Source organism: Clupea harengus, chromosome 1, assembly GCF_900700415.2.
Source record: "Clupea harengus chromosome 1, Ch_v2.0.2, whole genome shotgun sequence".
NCBI classification, from domain to species: domain Eukaryota; kingdom Metazoa; phylum Chordata; class Actinopteri; order Clupeiformes; family Clupeidae; genus Clupea; species Clupea harengus.
In genome coordinates, this window is record NC_045152.1 from 29,622,225 (window position 1) to 29,642,984 (window position 20,760).

General features: G+C 44.0%; 1 protein-coding gene across 3 annotated transcripts in view; it reads right to left on the reverse strand.

Moving 5' to 3' along the window:
* Positions 1–20,760, reverse strand: part of wnk4b (WNK lysine deficient protein kinase 4b) — a 76,217-nt gene that overhangs the window by 36,878 nt on the left and 18,579 nt on the right. For all 3 annotated transcript variants that reach the window (XM_042708679.1, XM_042708680.1, XM_031575293.2), the window contains exons 2-4: positions 3,367–3,539; positions 2,685–2,905; positions 1,157–1,314 (exon numbers count right to left, since the gene is read on the reverse strand). In XM_042708679.1, coding sequence (XP_042564613.1) covers positions 1,157–1,314; positions 2,685–2,905; positions 3,367–3,539 — 552 coding nt within the window. The remainder of the gene's footprint in view (positions 1–1,156; positions 1,315–2,684; positions 2,906–3,366; positions 3,540–20,760) is intronic.

Sequence of the window (20,760 nt, forward strand, 5' to 3'; positions counted from 1 at the left end):
AATCTCAGAGTGCCAACATATTAAAAACTAACTATAATAATACAATAAAATCAAAATTAGTTAACATAAGCATAATTTAAATTTTTTAACATAAGATTTAACACTAGGCCAGAAAGTGCAACCTCTTAACACCTTCACCTTTAAGAACACTAGTAGCGCCTATGAAATCAGCTCTAAAGTTATTAACGAAAGCTTTCTCACTCCGAACATGGTAAGGCACTTGGCAACCATGGAAACAGTGCAGTGTAGACCCTGTTCTGACATCATTAAATGATAATTCAAGAATAATGATATTTGTTTAAAAAAAAGCATTTGCATTCAAGTTTACTTCTAAGACATCATATGCCATTGTTTTAAAATATATTTAAATGCTTTTAGAATGATGTGATGCACATCATATCCTCAGTGATGCCACTGGAGGACTAAACTAGCTGGCCCGGAACATTCTCGGCCGATACAAAAGCGTATTCCCTTCTTTAAAAAAAGTGTCAATATGGTGAACTCTTCTCTTGGGCATTTTGAAAGAGTAACTCAAGGTCACAATCTTTTCAATCTTTCAGTGTGTGTGTGTGTGTGTCTGTGTCCTTGTGTAGTATGTGTGAAAGAGAGTGAGAGAGAAAGAGAAAGGAAACATGCGTGTGTGCAGGGGCGTTATGCGGGGGCATTTTTCAAAATACACTCATAAACACAAACACACACACACGAATGCAATTTACCCAATTTATCAAACCTTGATAATCTTCATCTGTATGATCTCTCTATCAAACTGTCATACATCAAATCACTTAATTATTACCTGTCCAGTTGCCTGCATGTAAACAACTCACTGAAGCTGCCTATGCCAATACAAGACTCATGAACAACATGCGAACTACGCAGTTAATAGGTTGGGACACGATGGCTGTATGAGTGGGCATGATGTGTGGAAACTCATCCTTTTCCATTAATTGTAACATTTAGCCACAATTCTACGTTTAAAATATTGTTTGGTCTTTTTTTTGGTTTTGTGATGTTGGGTGGGCATATTTCCACCCTGGGTCAATGGGCACAGCACCATTGTATGAGTGTATGTGTGAGAGAGAGAGAGAGAGAGAGAGAGAGAGAGAGAGAGAGAGAGAGAGAGAGAGAGAGAGAGAGAGAGAGAAATGGTACTCACACTGGTGACCTTGCGGTAGATCTGGGCAGCATTTTGGCACTCAGAGTAGGGGTACTCAGACGTGGTCATCTCCAGGATGCACATGCCAAAGGCGTAGACGTCCACGGCCTCATCATACTTCTCCTCATACATCTCTGGAGCCATGAACTCAGGAGTTCCTGTGTGAAGGAGGAAAAGGTTTCAGGATTCTTCACTGGTTCTACAAAGAACCTTTCCAACACAAGAAGTGATTCTTCTGGAAGAAAAACATCTCTGAACTTCCAATGTGCTTAAAGGTTCTTAACAGCAAGAAATTGGCTAAGACGCCATAAAATAGGTTGCGTACTCAACATTTATGTAGGAATGCTGATTGGCTAGGAATGCTTCCTCTGGTGGTTCCAAATAAAGCCTTTAAAAGTTCCTGCTATGAAAGTTCTCAACTACTCCATTATCTAAGATCACTAAACAGAGCAAATTAATCTGTCTGTGCACAGCCGGATCAAAATACAGCACAGAGCAGGTAAGTAACTAACTCTGTTATTTACGGTGGTACTTTTCACCCAACTTAAGTATAGTGTAGACTGAAAAACGTTTGATAAAATAAAACAAAATAGGCTCCACAGATTTTAAACTGTGCGAATCATGCCCATTACACAGTGTGTTCACAGTGTGCGCCATATGTCTGAATCTGGACAATCTCTGTATCTTGACTGAATCTTGACTATTTTCTGACTATTCTATAACAGCAGCCCATAAGCTAACTGTACTCTTTAGTGTCTCAGGTAGATGTGTGTCTGGCAGCAAGTTGTTCTCTTTCGGTCTTGGCCATGAATACTGTGAAGGTTACTATGCCAGTTGGGCGAGGCAAGATATTGACCCCTAATCCCTCTCCTCGGAGCCCTAGTTCAATCCTCAGGAGATGGGGCCTGCTTTGGCTTTCGCTCTGACGTCGTTAAAAGGACTCTCCGTCATGCTCAGTGTGGGTGTAAATACAACTCCACCCCTAAACAAACAAACACAGGGGCCATCCAGAAACAAGGCATGTGGCTGAGGGAGTGTTTGCAGTAGCAATACGCTTTTTTCAGAAAGCAGAACAGTCAGGGAGCAAGTGCTTCAAATGAACTTCACTGAGACTGAGGCAGTTGTGCACTTGACTGGAATGTTACAGTATTGATATCGGAATTTTATACACATGTACAACACTTCTTCTTTACTTACCACCTAACTCTGTATTTTTACATCTCTAAAAGTATGAGTGAATTAGTAGATAATTCACACTTACACACTCACATACTTATACTAATACTGTACTCCTTCACCATACAACATCTTCATACAAAATGTATCCTAATGTTTTTTTTACAATAACATACACACTTTCATTTTATGTATAATATGTACATTGTCTGTACACCGAGTAAATGATCTGTATACGGAGCCAAACTCCTTGTATCTGTCAACATAGTTTGCAAACAAGGCCGAGTCTGATTCTGATTGATTCTCATCGTCATTCTGATAAAGGAACGCTGAGCAGTGACGCAGTACTGACCAATGACGCTCTTAGCGAAGGAGGCACTCTTGAGCGTGGCGAGGCCAAGGTCTCCGATCTTGACGGAGCCAGTCGGGCCGGTGATGAAGATGTTGTCGCACTTGAGGTCGCGGTGGATGATGGGCGGCGTGCGCGTGTGCAAGAAGTGGAGCCCCTTCAGGATCTGATGGCTCCAGCGCTGAAGAAGCTTCAGCTTCATCTCCTTAAAGCGCTTCAGATACCTGAGACATATAGGTCGGACAGGTGAGGCACACAGGTGAGAGAGGTAAGACATTGAGAGAATTGAGAGAGATGAGACAAGGCAGCTGAGACATAGCAGGTGAGGCTTAAGTGAGACAGATGAGATAAGTAGTTGACTGTGTGCTGTAGGTGTGAAAAATGTTTAATGTCATGCCAAATGCAGCCAAAGAAATCTCCCCATGCATGGCTGATGAAGTTATTCTATTCTGTTCTGTTCTATTCTATTGAGGGGCAAAATTCACAGTACGTATACATGCTCTACCCTAAGGATGACCACAGATATATTTGACATGATGGAAGAATCAAAGAAACTTATCGTAAGTACATCTGTAGAAATTTGCTCCAAAGCAACTCTTCTCTACTCAACTCTAACTAGCTTCAGCCTTATTAGGTGTACTGTAACGTTAGCTGGGGTTCTGCCGGTGTGGGTGGTCAAACTCACGTCTTGAGGGTGCCTGATGTCATGAGTTCGGTCACAAGGAGGATGCACTTGTGCCCTTTGACCGTAGACTTCCAGGAGTCATAGAAGCGGACGATGTTGGGGTGCTGGAGCCCTTTCAGCATATCCACTTCTTCGCTGAAGCGTTGACGCTCCACCTTCGTCAACCTACGTGTCTGCAGAGGAGAGCAGAGGAGGACCCATCATCATCATCGTCATCACTATCAGCAGCAGCAGTATAGCTATCACCAACAAGACCCTCATTATCATCATCACCACTGAAACATCGTCATCATCAGCATCATCAACAACAACAACAACATCATCATCATTTCCTCGTCATCATGTTCCGTATACAAGTATTCTCCTAAAGCTGTTCAGTTGCCATTCATCATCAAATAATCTCAGTTCAACTGACTTCAGGAGGTGAAGCAGTTTTCACATGAAACTAAACTGAAAGTGAAATGCACATTCACTGACATTTTCAGACTGTGAATATATGAGCTCTCTGGGCATGACAAATTGCTCCTTACATTTCTTCTGGAACAGAATGCCTTATTAGAAGAACTAGAATGCTGTTTGGAACAGCCATGCTTTTTGGAACAGATTCCACAAAAACAATCTTTGACAGGAAATGTGTTAATCACTTGACAGAGCTGACATTGTGCTGCACAAATGTTTCAGCGTGTTTCCGACTCGGCCCTCCCACCCTGACCCTCCTGTATGCTACCCCCCCCCCCCCCCCCCCCTTGGCCCAACCTGACAGCAACAATAACAACATGCTAGTGTGTAGGGCACACATCAGTACAAATAACACCTTTCTCTGACCCTATACCTCTCTCTTTTTCCATCCTTCCCTACACTTCTTTTACATCTCTCTCTCTCTCTTTCTCCCTCTCCCCCTCTCTGACTAAGCCTCCTTGTCTTTCTAAACCTCTTTCTCACACTAAATCTTTTCCCCCATCTCTGTCTCCCTTTTCCCCTTATTGTTCGCCATCGTTTCCACTTTAAAGTCTGGTTAAAGTCTTGTTTATTTAAAAAGGACTCTCTCTCTCTCTTCTTCTAAGTACTTATTTGGCTGGAGACACCACTCAGCTCTAAGATCAAACACCTCTGTGCTTCCTCTACAAACAGACAGACCAGTTCAATACTCCCATTCTTGGGTGCTTAGCTTTCCATTTTTCCACGACGAGGTGCGAGCCTATCTGTCAGCTGTGTCCAGTGTGACTGTGTCTGGGCGCCGGAGACACAGAGGCGGCATTGACAGCGCTGCCAGCTCTGGACCCGTACAGACAAGGGGGCAAGAGAGTAGAGCTGGAGTAGAGCATTATGGGTAATGATGACTGACACCAAGATGACAGACATACACAAGCACCCTGACTGGTTGGGATTACATAACCATGGTGAGTAACCTGAGTGAGTCCGGACTGGTTGAAAGGGGGGGGGGGGGTAAGGGTACTGGTGGAGTGTGTGTGTGTGTGTGTGTGTAGAGAGACAGGGATATGTTGCATCTTTGCTAAACCTATTTAAAACCTATTTGGTAAAAACATTTTCAGAACTGTCCCCCGGGAAGGAACTTCTGGATTTGAAAAGCAGCTGAGTGATTACTCTTTCCCCTCATGTCTCACCATCTCTCTTTCTCTCTGTGAGGAAAGCTCACTACCTGTAGCACTGTGTAAAACGAAGAGGTTTATGAAAGTCCCTGCCCTTTGAACCTCCCCCAGCTGCAACGCCCAGAGAAAAGACAGGAAATAGGGACATTTATTGGCTTTCAAAACATCAAACAACTCAAGGGCCCCAGAAACCGATGGATAAAAGAGCTAATATTTTTCAGGATTTCTGCCTCTGGCCAAGAGAATACAGTCTCACCTTTGAGTGTAACTAAAATAACAAATATCTTCTAAATATTTCCCTATGTGACATCCCTAAAAACGGAAACAAACTTCAGTTTCATGGTAGTAATGCACACGGCTTCCTTTGTTTGATGCCATTTTTAAATGTAAATCTCTCTATAGTGTCTGCAACTGCATGTAGCCTTGGATGGCCCTGCAGTGGAGAGCAATGCCCCCTGGCATGGAGGGTTGTTTTGAAGGAGAGAGGGCGAGCTTCATGAGCCCTTAACTAGAAGAAAGTTACCCTTTCATTCCCTCCAGTGTTTTCACTGTGGACTTTTATATTGCATCTCTCTGGTGCCAAAAGGCCCAACACAAGCTCAGGCTTTGAGCAGAGGCCTGTGTACACAAACACACACAGACACACGTGTACGTACACACACACACACACACTCCAAATACCATAGCAAACATACACACACACACATACACCTGGGCACATGATTGCACGCAGCACACACACTCACAATCAATACCCTCCACCATGCATGTCCACACACACACACACACACACACACACTCCAAATACCATAGCAAACATACACACACACACATACACCTGGGCACATGATTGCACGCAGCACACACACTCACAATCAATACCCTCCACCATGCATGTCCACACACACACACACACACACACACACACACACACACACACACACACACACACACACACACACACACACACACACACACACACACACCCCCACAAACAACATTTACGCATACTGGCTCCAACAGCAGCTTTAGTGCGTCAGTGCTGGCCAGTAATGGGCCAGGTTAAACCCTGAAGGATATCTTTATGAAAGCCCTGAGGGGATCCTACTTTCTTCTCCCCCTAAAAGTTTTTTTTCCTTTTCACTCCTATTCTCACCTCTCCTCCTCCCACATCTCCTCTCTCCCACCTCTCCTCCTAAATGCTGTTTCCAGTGTAAATCTCCTCACCTATTCACTCCTCTTTTCTCTTCCCCCGGCTCACCTGTCCTCTCCTCACCTCCCTCTGACTCTCCTCTCCTCCTCCTCTCTTGTCTTCTCCTTCCTCTACACTCCTCCTAATAACTCTCCAATCGTCCGATGTCACTGTTGGTCATTACATGACTTCATGTCACGGAACACTGAGCAGGACTGAGCCCTGGAGAGGTGCCCGCTGCCCGGCCACGGTGCCAACCGGCAGCCTTCACAGCCATGGCATGGCTGAGCTTTGTGGAAAAACTCACATTCTTTCTTGGAGTGTGCTACTTTAGCAAAAACAAACACACACACACACACAGACACACACACAGACACACACACACACACACACACACACACACACACACACACCACACAGGCAAATACAGCAAGCCAAGAACAGACTCTAACTACATGTTCTGAAATGCTTTTAATAGAAGCAGAGGGAAGAAAAATAACTTTGTGGAAGATCACAGTGGCATTATATGAGTGTGTTAATATGAGGGGTATGGTCTGAGTATGTGTTTAGTTTACGTGTGTGAGTGTGTGTTTGTGTTTGCATATGGGTGGGGTGTGTGGAACAAAAAAGTATGTGTGTGTGCGTGTGTGTGTCCACCGTCCATTAAGATATAACACACATGGTATTTGTGGTGACAGATTGTGTGTGTGAACATGTCTTAGTCTCTTAGGCTGCTATATGTGCTGTTGTGTCTTTCTGTGTGTGTGTGTGTGCGTGTGCGTGTGTGTGTGTGACAGACAGCATAAAATAGACAGTTAGTGGGAGAAGAGAACGAGAGAGAGAGAGTAGAGTAAAAGGATAGCACGTGTTGCCTGTTTCTTATCATGAACGGTTTGTTCTTCCTCTAGGTCAAGCTTAATCTCACGGTGTCCATCACCGAGGCACTGTGACACCGTGGTACTCTTTCATAAGTACACAACTAGAAAGAGTTGAGATCAACTACACAGCGTCACATCCAACTCCTCAATGCCTCAACAATACTATGCAACATCAGAATAGTTCTTCTTAACTATATTTATTTAATTTATTTATTTATTTATTTTATTTATTTAGTCATTTAACAGACGTTTTTATCCAAAGCGACTTACATATGTGCGACTTACAATGTAGACACATTTTACATTTACACTGACGGCACACTGCACATCAGGAGCAATTAGGGGTTCGGTGTCTTGCTCAAGGACACTTCGACATGCGAAAGCCTGACACAAGATCAGCCTTGCGTCTGTATGCAGCATGAAATATCACACCAAAATATCTTAGAAATAGTTAATGGTGAGCATTGAATCGAAATGTGATCTAAAATGTTCAACAACAAGGGGGAATGAACACTAAATATAGTACCATAACATGCTGACTGTGTTTGACAAGGCTCTTTTTATTACAAATTATGGCATTAAGTCATTACTCCAATTTATATTCATTTAAAATGCCATTTTCCTGCAATTATTATGTCTGGTGGTGACTGCTAATGTTTTCATTCAACATCTCTTCTGTCTTCTGTTAGGGCATCTTTCCAATCAAAGCTTTGTGAAAAGCCCTCTGATATCTAAACAAAGAAAAAACCTGTGGCAGCGGGTGACGTCAGTGAACTAAGCGGTTGGTGAAACCTCAGCTATTTCCTGGGCAAGATTTCATAGAAACAGAGATTGAGAGAAAAGTCCTGGACATGCCTGCATAAATCCTTCTTTTGGTTTCTGGACGCACATAAGCCCGGGAACAAATCTACCCATGCGGAAAAACAACCAACGCTGACAACATTGCGATGACCTGTCACTACGACACGTACTACCAGGCACTAATGAATTCACCACTCAACCAATCAACAGCTCGACCAAGCCAAGCCTTCACAGCAAGGACTGGAAGGATATAAGAATAAGAATACAAATTCTTGTCAGGTTTAGACATATGGCTCATTGTATGTAGTTCTATATGTAGTTTTCCTTGTAAAACAAAATAGAATAGAATAGATTAAAAGTTTTTGAAGTCCTACAACAAGTCGGCCTCGGTAAAAGAATGAGGAAAATACACTGAATTTTTTATTTTCATTTGTTCATACTATTACAACTCCCAGACAGGAGAGTCAAATTTCATTTGAATATTACACGCTGAAAGTTTTAAGCTCTAACTTGCCATTACCCTTTGAGACTGTTGATGCCAACTTCAGGCACTGAGTTCAAAATTAGCTGTCCTCACATCACATGTGGCATCAGCTTGCAGGCCAGGCATGGAGGGTTGGGGGTAAAGGGGGTGGTGTTGTGAGGAGGGGTGGGTATCATAATTTGGTGTGTGTATGTGGTGGGGGTCGGGCACGTTGCCCCCCTCGCTGGTTGCGGTGGGTGTATTCTAAGACACCGCATGCATGTCGGAGCTGAGAATATCTGGTCCGAGCAGGCGGATGCCAGTGTTACATAAGCCACACTTGTGGGGTGTAAGCATAGCAACGCGCCGCGAAAACATTGTGACTAGGGCATTTGATTGGCTAGCCAGATACGCGTCTCCTGGTTTCACTGCTCAGCAGGGGGTGTCTGGAATCCCGACTGTCCTAATAGTAAGTGGGACATATTTTGCTGCTCATTATCAAGTAATTGTTCATTAAGACAGTTGTGAGTGTGTAAGGAGTGTGTACGATAACAACTAATTAATGAGCATCCAATTTATAGTGTAAAATAACCATGGACCAAGCTTTTATTTCTAAGAGACAATGGATTTGACTTCCTGTGGTATGTTTTCACATGCTACTATTATGTAATGAAAAAAGCATCATGAAAAGATTATTTTGCATTTCAATTAATTAGAGTATTTAACGTGTCTGCAGGCTCCATTAGGTTGGTCGCGAATACAGACACACTTCCACTCAGCTGCCTTAGAATATGACATTTTTTCTAAAAACAACTCTATCTAAAAATAACTTGCCGGACTATCACGGCAAAAAATAAGTAATTGTTTTAAGGGCTGTGGAATTCGTGGATCAAACTCAGAGTTCAGTGTAGACTGTTATGCTGTGCGTGAAAAACCGGGAGAAGGTGTCACATTCATAAGAGGGGAGAAATGCTTGTCCATCCAGAGAACTGACGGGGGGGCTGACCTGCCAGAGAATCCCAGTTACACAACCACCACTGCAAAATGTCAATCAGAGTCTGCAACTCACGTACGCTAGGGCAAGTCCCCAGAGCAAAAATGGATATGGATCACTCATCGGCGGTAGGAATTTGATACACCATGGTATTAAAAGACCGTTGCATGTGGCATCCCTTGCCGATGTGGACAATACAATTATTATCCACACTAGCACAAACGATGTCCACTTGCAGCAATTGGGGACCACTAAGCTACATTTCTTGTCAGTGTGTAGCCTAGTCTTGCAAAGCAGATGTCAGACTCTGTCATATGGCCCTATATCCTATAGCTGTGGTGATGACATTTATAGCAGATTATCATCGCACAATCGCTGGTTTTCAGAATGGTAACAACAACACACTAAAGAGCTTCCAACTATTACAGAATGCTGCTGCTTGCAGGTTGGGTTAAATAATATGAACATACACCTACTAACCTCTCTATACTGGTTCCTTGTCAAAAGAAGAATTGACTTCAAGTACTCCTTCTAACATACAAAGCTCTAAATGGCCTAGCTCCAAATTACCTTATTAATTGTCCCCTACGGCCCACAAAGACCCATTCATTCCCAGAGTGCAGGTTTTCTTGCAATTCCAAGAGTATCAAAAATCACAATAAGACGCAGAGCCTTTTCCTATGAAGCCCCCCTCCTTATCTCTATCCGAGAAGCGGACACCCACCCTTTTTTTAAGTCTAGACTAAAAACATTCCTCGTTAGTGCATCCTATACAGTACTTAGGAATAATGCATCAAGATCAAGTACCTGTCGCAATATACTTTCCATACACCATGCCGGGGACTCTCTCTTTCTACCTCTTCTTCTCACTATATATATCATATTGTGCTGTGTTGTTGATATTGATGAAGTCACCACAGTTCCACGCTTTCTATCTGTGTCCCCGGCCATCGCAAAGCAAATGGGTCCTCCCTTATGAGCTGGGTTCTGCTCAAGGTTTCTTCCTTAACGCTGTTGCCACCTACTTTCGCTAGACTGTACACTACACACAGCAGTTTAGCAACATAATAAAGAGTGTCGTTTTATCCCAATACCTGTCTTGCTGATATATCCACATGGATGAAAAATCACCACCTTCAGCTGAACCTGGCCAAAACGGAACTGATGGTCTTTCCAGCCAAACAGGTCATCCACCACAACATCAGTATTAATATTGACTCCTTATCTCTTGTTCCATCCAAAACAGCAAGAAAAACCTCGGGGTCATTATTGATGACCAACTGACTTTCACGGACCACATTGCCTCTGTCTCCAGGTCCTGCCGCTTTGCGCTATTCCAACATCCGCAAAATCAGGCCGTACCTAACCCAGTATGCCACCCAGCTGCTGGTGCAAACCTTGGTGAGATCCCGTCTTGATTACTGCAACGCCCTCCTAACGGGCCTGCCGGCTTGCGTGGTGAAACCACTACAAATGATCCAGAACGCGGCGACGCTTCTGGTGTTCAACCAACCGAAAAGGACACACGTCACCCGGCTACTCATTGACCTCCACTGGCTGCCTGTAGCTGCTCGCATTAAGTTCAAGTCACAAATGCTTGCCTACAGAGTGCTTGATGGTTCTGCTCCCACCTACCAAAATGCTCTTGTAAGGGCAAATGTTACACCCAGGATGCTGCGCTCTTCTAGTGAGCGTCGTTTGGCACTGCCGTCTGTGCAAGTACGACAGTCCAGACTATTCTCATTTGTAGTTCCACGTTGGTGGAATGAACTACCCAGCACTACCAGAGCAGGGGCGTCCCTCTCTACCTTTAAGAAGCTTTTGAAGACCCAACTCTTCAGAGAGCACTTCCCGTCCTAACTGGCACTTCGACTAGTGCGTAACTTGCAATTACAGCAGATACATTTCTGCACTTCTTTTTCTTTTCTATTTAATTTTGTTATATTTCTTATGTAAAGTAGTATTTATTGTTACACCAGGTTCTATTGCTCGTAGCTTGACTGTTCTCTCCCTTGTACGTCGCTTTGGACAAAAGCGTCTGCTAAATGACTAAATGTAAAACTGCCAGAGTTTATTGGAGCAACACACTATAAGTGACCTAGCTACAGACACACCCTGTGACCCTGGTAAACACTACTTACATGGAAAACGTGCAATAAGCAGTCCTCACTTCCTTGGGTCATTAAGGTTATAGGGCCGAGACACCTCTCTACCCTACATCCCCCGGTTGCCCTCTCAAACTGGGTAACACAGTGCCAGGGTATCATCCCAGCAGCTCAACAGGTTCATCTCCAGGGGAGTCTGAGTGTGAGTATACTCTTTCCTGCCAGACCCCACCACCAGAACCATCCAGGTCATGAATCTCCTCGTCGCGGCAAATAGTTTACAGTGCCAACAGCTCCATCTCTGTTACCTCCAATTAAAGTGACCTAAATTCCTCTGTGGCTCTCAAGCCTGTGGAAGCCTCCTTTAAATCTGCACGCTGAGAGGCAATCTCATTGCTTTAACAGGACGACTCCTTTTCATTTAGGCTCTAAATTTAACCCAGAGCCACAAAGCAGACAGACAGCATATGTATAATTTAAACACACTGCAGGCTCAATCAGTTCCTGAACTTCAGTTCACACAAAAGGGCTGTCTGTTACTACCCTGAAAAGGAGGATGGTAAGGTAGTCTATTGGTTCTATTCAGTTCTGCTCTCATAGACCCCTCTGAGACAGAGCCTCTGAAAGAAACATGACGAGGAGGATTCACAACGTCACCACATTAGTCATCCCAGAGTGGCGAAGGTCACAATGTCCCCACCCCACCACACACACACACACAACTCCGACAGCATCCATTCGACACACGTCACATAGCAGGAAGGCAGGGGAGAAAAAAGGCAGGGGGTCTAGAGTGTTTCACTGCCACTGTCACTTCATCCATCTCTCCGTCAACCTCGGAGAGTGCCAGTCAGACTCCCAGCATGCCCTGCTTCGAGGCCCTATGCTCCTGTCGAGGCAGGAAGTATCAGCTGTCTGTCGAAGACAAAGGGAGGATGCGCTTCTCTGTCTGCGTCACACACGCGCATGGATCAATCGAGCAAATTCCACATTCCTGTTGCCGTCCTTTGGTCAAGGATTTCCGCATGTTTGATCTCAGATGAAACAGGCCATAACCTACGGATCTGTTGGTTGCCACGAGAAAAGTGGAGTTTCCAGTGAAAACAGAAATGTGGCTGTAATGTTTACTGAGAGAGGAGGTTGCACTATTAGCGTTGATAATACTGTTGATTGGATTAAATGTACAACACCCTTCACAGATGTACATATATGTCTAGGGGTGTGTCTGACACTACAGAAGGAAAAACAGTACATTAAGCTCAAGCCAAAACACTGTTATAAACTGATTACAAGCCCTTAAGCAGATCACAAGTAAAGGGAAATCCTGTCTTGGCACCCTCAGAGGGGCATTTACAGTAATCTATAACCTTTTGATTCTCATTATGAAGGTACAGGAAACAGCAGGCAGGCCAAAGTGAGAGTGGACGGAAAACGCACTGCTGGGAACTGGGAGAGGTCTGTACCCCTGACTGTGGTGGCTACCATGTAATATCTACTCAAAACGCTATATATGTATGAAATCAGAGGAAACGAAAACAAATAAATGTCTCTTTCAACAGAGACGAAAGCAGCTTAGCCACTCATATTCCTCTTATTAAAAAAAAGAGTAATAGGGTTCTGGTTGAGCAGCTGTCCAGTGTCCAGCCCAAATTAAACGAGGTGTTAAGGCACTTGTAAAAGCCACCTGACTGACATTCTGCTAGGTGATTTCAGATGAAGAGAAGGGTTACCCCGAAACCACAGCCAGGGCCATGGGGAATGTCTCGTTAAAGTAGCCCCTGGCTCGTAAAGCCTCCAGGTCCCTGGAAAAGCCTGGAAGTCTGTCTCCTACAGATGTTCCCTGTTAAGGCCTTTAAGCGGGAGGCTGTGGCAGAGACAACACTACAGCATTGCCATGTCCACCACCAGTAACAACACATGCAAACAGGCTTCATGTCCACCAGTAACAACACATGCAAACAGGCTTCATGTCCAGCAGTAACAACACATGAAAACAGGCTTCATGTCCACCAGTAACAACACATGCAAACAGGCTTCATGTCCAGCAGTAACAACACATGCAAACAGGCTTCATGTCCAGCAGTAACAACACATGCAAACAGGCTTCATGTCCAGCAGTAACAACACATGCAAACAGGCAAATGTACGGAAACAGACCTGCTTCTGTGAAAAAAAGAATGCTTCAAATGCCTTTAGAAGTCAATTAATGAACACTAGTTATGGGGTGCGCCAAAAATCTATTAACTTATACTTTACTGGATGTCGATGTTGGCTTTTTGGTGTGTGTGTGTGTGTGTGTGTGTGTGTTGAAAGCAATGCTAATTCCCTCTGAACATTCAAGCATTACTTTTATCATTGTTATCAAAAAAAAAATCTAACTTAAAACTACGTAAGTCTTAAAAAAAACACATAGTTCTTCTTTGGAACCAGTGCATGAAGTCACACTCACAGAATTGATATAAAGTCCGGTCAAACTGTTCTTAGTCGTCAAGGATAAAGCCAGAGGCCGTGTGTGCTTTTAGAACAGCCATTTCAGGGGTAGAGTCACACAGCACATAAACCATAAAGTTTTATTACTGATTTGGGAAGAGCTGTGCGCAAGCAGCTTTACAGAGACAGCGTCGCTATGGTGGGCTTACCAGGTTTATATTGGCCTGCTTTGTCTCTGACAAATATCAGCGCTTCTGATTGGTTGATGACACTGAGTACACAACACGTGATTGGCTGCTCATGTTATCCTGTGCACTAAAAAGGCATCTCACAAATCTTGCAGGAAGGCAGTATCCTTGCACAGTCGCTCCTAATTTCTAATACTAAAATATTAAAATACATCACAGGAGTTAAAATCAAATCAAATGGAACCATAACAGCAGATGTGAGGGTATTGTCCTCCATTCATGTTTTTTACCCAGTGATGTGGAGCAGCACTGTGTCCAGTGGGAGAGTGAGTAGATGCTACTGTATGACTGTAGCAGGTTAAGAGCTTGCCGTGGAAGACTGATGCCACGTATAAATGCTACTGAATGACTGCAGCAGGTTAAGAGCTTGCCGTGGAAGACTGATGCCACGTACAAATGCTGCTGTATGACTGTGCCAGGTCAAGAGCTCAACGTCATTCCTTCAATTACCCGCCTGGCTGCTCCCAATCATCTCACATGAAGGACAAGGACAGGATGTGACAAATAAAAGGGGTACATGGGGGGCTTCAAACACACATGCGCGTGCACTCTCTCACCCACTGTCTCGCCTACACACACATGCGAATGTGCGCTCTCCGTCTCATACACTCTCTCTCTTACATACATACACACACACACACACACGACTAGCAGACATGAGCATGAGTCATACGGTAGAGTATCAGAGAAGTGGAAAATTACAATGCCACCGCTGCTAATGCCTCAAGCAATTGTCCAATCACACGGGCTCCAGCTGAATTTGACCACATGGCTTCACACACATTTCAAACACAACTGGAGACAAAACTGCCCATTCATGCAAACCTGCTTGATCCAATCCTCCTCACCACAGTCCTCTATGGACATCACCCCGTGTCTTCAAGCATACTTAACACAACCAAATACATGTTGTAGAGTATACTTGCTAACATAACAGCAACATACTTGCTACCACGGCCAGTTGTAGAGAGATTCTAAGCATACTTCCCGACACATAGCCTGTTGAGTCTTTGAGCATGCTCATAACACCATCGAAGCCTTAAGAGGAGAGTCATATTCTGTTGCATTCTCATATATATATATTCTTGTAACACAACAGACGCCTGTTGCGGTCTTTGACTGTATCTTGTGACAAAACCGTGGCCTGTTGCAGTCTTTAGTACACTTGGTGAGTGACAGTCTACGTCTATCGTCCCTACGTCAGCAGAATCTGGTCACCTCCTGCAATGGATTAATCTCTAAACGGACGCAGATGCCTGCCCAGGAGCACTTATCCAATGTGGGGTCGCTGTGTTGATTCTGGAAGCCTTAAGGGGATGAGGGGGGCTGTAGGGGGTGGGGGCACAGGCAAGCTGCACTTCCACCCTCCTCTGAGCTGTGACGTCAGAAAGAACCACACAGAGAGGCAATCAACACACACACACACACGCACTACTGCAGCTGGAAACAGTGGGGAGGTAGTGGGTGTTTAATAGTTGGGATTGGTTGACATCATGTACAGAGACCCACAGACAGGATCCAGTGGGGGTCTTTTTTCTGAAGGTGGAGATCCTCATTATGTCTTATGAGATGAGGCAGTGAACAGGCAAAACCACCACTAGCTTCCAGTGCTCCAGTCTTGTTCCAGTAACAGTTTTAATTATACTGTAGTGTATATGACGAGATGTAGTGAATCTAACCGACACTCTTTAACACCACATTGAAAATATGATGCAAGACAATGCACATAATACAACCATTGATTTGAGTAGGAATGCTTGAGCATGGCCCAACAAAGAATTTGCAACTAATTCAATGGCAAATTTTCTATCGGGTCAAGTTACTTTAAAATGGCATCTTTAAGTTGATGCATATAATGAACTTCATATAAGCCTAGAACATATTACATTCTAACATATTGTTGCACTTGATGCAACTAATGAAGGCCTTGTTATCTGATGACCTCAGGTCAGTCAGTGGTGTTAAGTCTCTGTTATGAGCGAAATCCTAGCCTTTTTTTTTTTTACGCTGGCTATGGTAACTAAGCGCCAGTATCTGAAGGGGGGCCTACAGGTTTGTGTTAATGAGCAGGAGACTTAGAGGAAGGAGCCAGATGTGAAGCTCTCGCCCTGCCAAGTCTCAGCTTGGTTCATTCACTGATCTCACCCGATTCATATCAGATCATTTCCACCACCGCAGCGCCGTAAAAAGGTAATAAGATTAAGTAATATAATAGCTGCTAACCAAAAACAAAGCCAGCATGATCTCATCCACAAACATGAAATCAGATTTGCAGGACCAATCAAGATGAAGCTGTGGGTTCACAGGAGAGATGATTAGCGCATGTGGAATTGTAGCTAATCAAATCCACTCTCGAATCTGTGCTGTTCATAGAGTTTAATTTGTTGTACCAATGAGGAGGAGGAAGAGGAGGAGGAGGAGGAGAACGGGGAAAGGAATAAGTTGAAGGCCCTATCCCCAAAACTAAAGTGGTTTGTTGACTAATTGAGACGTCATTTCCTGTTTGTTAGAATTGCTGCAACCAGCCGAATTTTTCTACCTACCGATTAGCCTACTCCTCTCTATTCTTAATCTTCCAAAAAACCCGGAGAATTTTTATTTTTAATCTTCTAAAAGATTCAAGCTCAGACTATCGTTCTTGATCGAAGCATTCACCGTCAGGATTTGAGGCCATCTTCAAAAGTTTTCAAAAAACAAAACAAACTCTGCTGGATTTAACCTCTACTGAATTTAACCTCTACTGGATTAAACCCCCGACTCTCGTTCTTTATCGACGGATTCATCATCGGTATTTAAGAATTTCTCTGCTGGACTATCATCTTAATCTCCAGGTAACCCTTAGGGGAAAAAACTTTTTGCGGTGAAAGACACCTACAATTAATTTAACTGCCAACTCGCAGGTTAGCGGAAGGCGCTGTCGTTCTTTTAACAGTGAGCTTGGAGTTGTATAGATCGCTAAATTAAATTAACACTACCTGTTCTCATTCTGACTCTGAACAGCTAGCAAGCCTAGCAAGCAAACACCAGCTAAAGCTTAACGTTTGACTACCTCACCGCGAGTCACCGCGACATCGTAGCAAACAAAACACATAAACTCAAGTTTTTGCCTCTCATCTGACATCGCCACGATGCCTTCCCTCAGTGGTGCACCTGGATGCGACTCCTGCCTCCTGCTCAGACAGAAGGTAGTAGAACTAGAAGTCAGGTTAGCGAACCTCTACCAGATCAAGCTGGATGAGCAGTTCATTGACTCCATTGTATCTGTGGGTCCTCTTCACACACACACACATACTGGACATCTCGATTCCACTCTGCCCTGCATGAACACAAACCCAGACCACACCACTGCTCCCTGGCCACTGGTGGGGACCAAGCCCACCCTGCCGGTGAACTCCACTCCTCACCAGCCATGGAGAACAGCTGGCAGAAGCAAGCGTGATGGAAGGCGGTCGGGACGACACACTGAGCCAGGCCAGCCCCTGAAACTGGGAAACCGCTACACCACACTGATGAATGAGGAGGAGCCCCCTGGGCTTGATGACACCCCTCCTCAGCCCGCCCTGCAACGCCCCCGCAGACCGGCTCCAGAGAAACAACGGCATCACACTGACATCCAGCATCGCCCACGCCGCCCTGCTTCCCATCCTGGGCCCTCAACACAGTCAGCATCCCCTAGACGGCTTCTCCCGCTTGACATGACAACCTCCACCCTTGTCATTGGCAGCTCCATGATCAGAGATGTCTACATCCCCCCTTCACCAAGCGGTCCCTGCAAGGTCCACTGCTTCCCCGGAGCGAGGGTCCGTGACATTCAACGTAGACTCCCAAGCATCCTCGCCGGCTACACCAAGGTCAGCACCATAATTGTACATGTGGGCACAAACGACATCAGAGCAAGACAGACAGAAGTCCTGAAGGCAGACTTCACAGCCCTCCTCACTACCCTCATGGACACAGGAAGACGGATCGTCATCTCTGGGCCTCTCCCTACCTACCGGAGAGGCGCTGAGAGATGGTCAAGACTTTTCAACCTCCACACCTGGCTGCGAGCGACCTGCGCTTCATTAGACATTGACTGTGTTAACAACTTTGACCTGTTCTGGGAGAGGCCCAGCCTGCTGAAGCATGATGGCCTCCACCCAAACCGGATCGGAGCCAGTCTGCTGTCGGACAACATGAAGACCACCCTAAGGCACTGACATCCTGTAGAAAACATCACAGACTCATGCCCCCCAGGTAGTAACTCTAATAACACTGTTTATGAAAATGAATCTGAATCTGTCAATGTTTTCTACAGAGCAATATATGACACCACTACCTCAGAACAGGCTGCTTCATATAATATTATGGCATGCGCCTATAATCCTATTCCAGTTTTAATCTCTACCCAACGCACAGTTAAAAACAAAGGCCATAGATACAATAGAAACAATAGAAGCCCAGCAAATATTCTATCTATACCCCGGCATATTCCTCCTTCCTGTGAGCCACTATATCCAGAAAATATTTCAATGGCAATACTAAATATTAGGTCACTATCAGGGAAAACATTTCTCATTAACGATCTTATATGTGAACGTAAATTAGACTGTATGTTTTTAACAGAAACCTGGCTAAACAAAAATGGGTCTGCAGCTCTTATTGAAGCATCCCCTCCCAATTATAGCTTTTTTCAGTCCATTAGAACAGGTAAAAAAGGGGGCGGGACAGCCACCATAACCACGGATGCCCTGTGCTGCAGGAGCATCTCCTTCGATGATTTTGCCTCATTTGAATATCATGCCATAGTTCTAAAGTGCCAGCCTCCTGTTCTGACAGTAACTGTGTATAGGCCACCCAAGCAATGTCCCACTTTTCTAACAGACTTTTCAGAACTACTCTCCATTATACACACAAACTACGATAAGATTATTATCACTGGTGATTTTAACATACATGTTGATAATGGGAACGACTCAAAGGCCCGGGATTTTATGAATCTCTTGAATTCCATGGACTTTACACAACACATCACTGAACCCACTCACAACCGTGGCCACACCCTTGATCTAGTTATTACAAAGGGTCTTACAACTGTTATATCGTCTATCTGTGACCTTGCTCTTTCTGACCACTTTTGTATTTTCTTTACAGCACTGGTACCTAAAGTTAGAAATAGTGCTGAATGTTTTATTAAGAAACGCTATCTTAACTCTGCAGCAGCTGAGAATTTCAAAGTAATGATGAACATAACTAGTGCAAAAAACCCAGATACGGGGCCATCATGTGTTAATGATCTAGTAACTACTCTAAATACAAAATTAAGGACAGCACTTGACTCTGTAGCACCATTGAAACAAAAAAAGGTTTTAGCCAAACAAAAAGCTCCATGGAGAAATGAGGAAATTATTAAACTTAAGAGATCCTGCAGAAGGTCTGAGCGTACATGGAGAAAGACCAAGCTACAGGTCCACCTTGATATCTTTAAGGATAAACTTTCAGTCTTTAATAAAGCAATAAGAAATGCTAGGAAGGATCATTTCTCTAATTTGATATCTACAAATTCTAACAATTCCAGGGTCCTCTTTTCAACAATAGACAGCCTTATAAATCCTGCACCTAAAGTAGATGATAGTCTCTTTTCCACCTCCAAATGTGAGGAATTTGCAGCATTCTTCAGAGATAAGATAACGAACATTAGGAAAAATATTGCTCAAGAAATTCCAAATGTCTTGTTTTCTGATCCCCTTCCACCATGCTGTAACAGTATGAGCTTTTTTGCACTGGCTGATATAGAAATGCTGAGCAAAGTAGTGTCACAACTGAAGCCGTCTACATGCCCTCTTGATCCCCTTCCCACCAAATTTTTTAAGACCATCTTTGACTCTGTGTCTAAGGACATTCTAGCCATTATAAACTGTTCCCTGCTTACAGGTATTTTCCCATCAGAACTTAAAACTGCCCTGGTGAGACCCCTCCTGAAGAAAAGCAATTTAGACTCTTCAGTTCTAAACAATTTTAGACCCATCTCTAACCTTCCCTTTCTAAGCAAAATCCTGGAAAAAATTGTCTTTAAACAGTTAAATAATTTCCTAGATGCTAACTGTGCATTTGACACCTTCCAATCTGGTTTTCGCTCCAATCATAGCACAGAAACGGCATTAGTCAAGGTTGTAAATGATCTCAGGATTAATGCTGACTCCAAAAAACTATCTGTCTTGGCCCTTCTGGATCTGAGCGCAGCCTTTGATACTGTTGATCACAATATCCTTATTGATAGACTTGAAAATTGGGTTGGCCTCACTGGTCCGGTCCTAAACTGGTTTAGGACCTATCTAACTGGCCGGGAATACTTTGTCGCCCTCGGAGACCACAGCTCAAAAAACATTTGTATGACCTGTGGGGTCCCTCAAGGATCCATTTTAGGGCCCTTACTTTTCAGTCTATACATGCTACCCCTTGGTAGTGTAATTAGGAGGCACAACATCGACTATCATAGCTATGCAGATGACACCCAGCTCTATATTTCTGTAACACCCAACAACTACAGCTCTATTGATTGTTTGGTAAATTGCATTTCTGATATAAATGTATGGATGTCACAAAACTTTCTCCAGCTAAACCAAGATAAAACAGAGGTATTAGTCATTGGTGAAAAAAACGAGAGAGAGAAACTAACTGCACACTTAAAAAC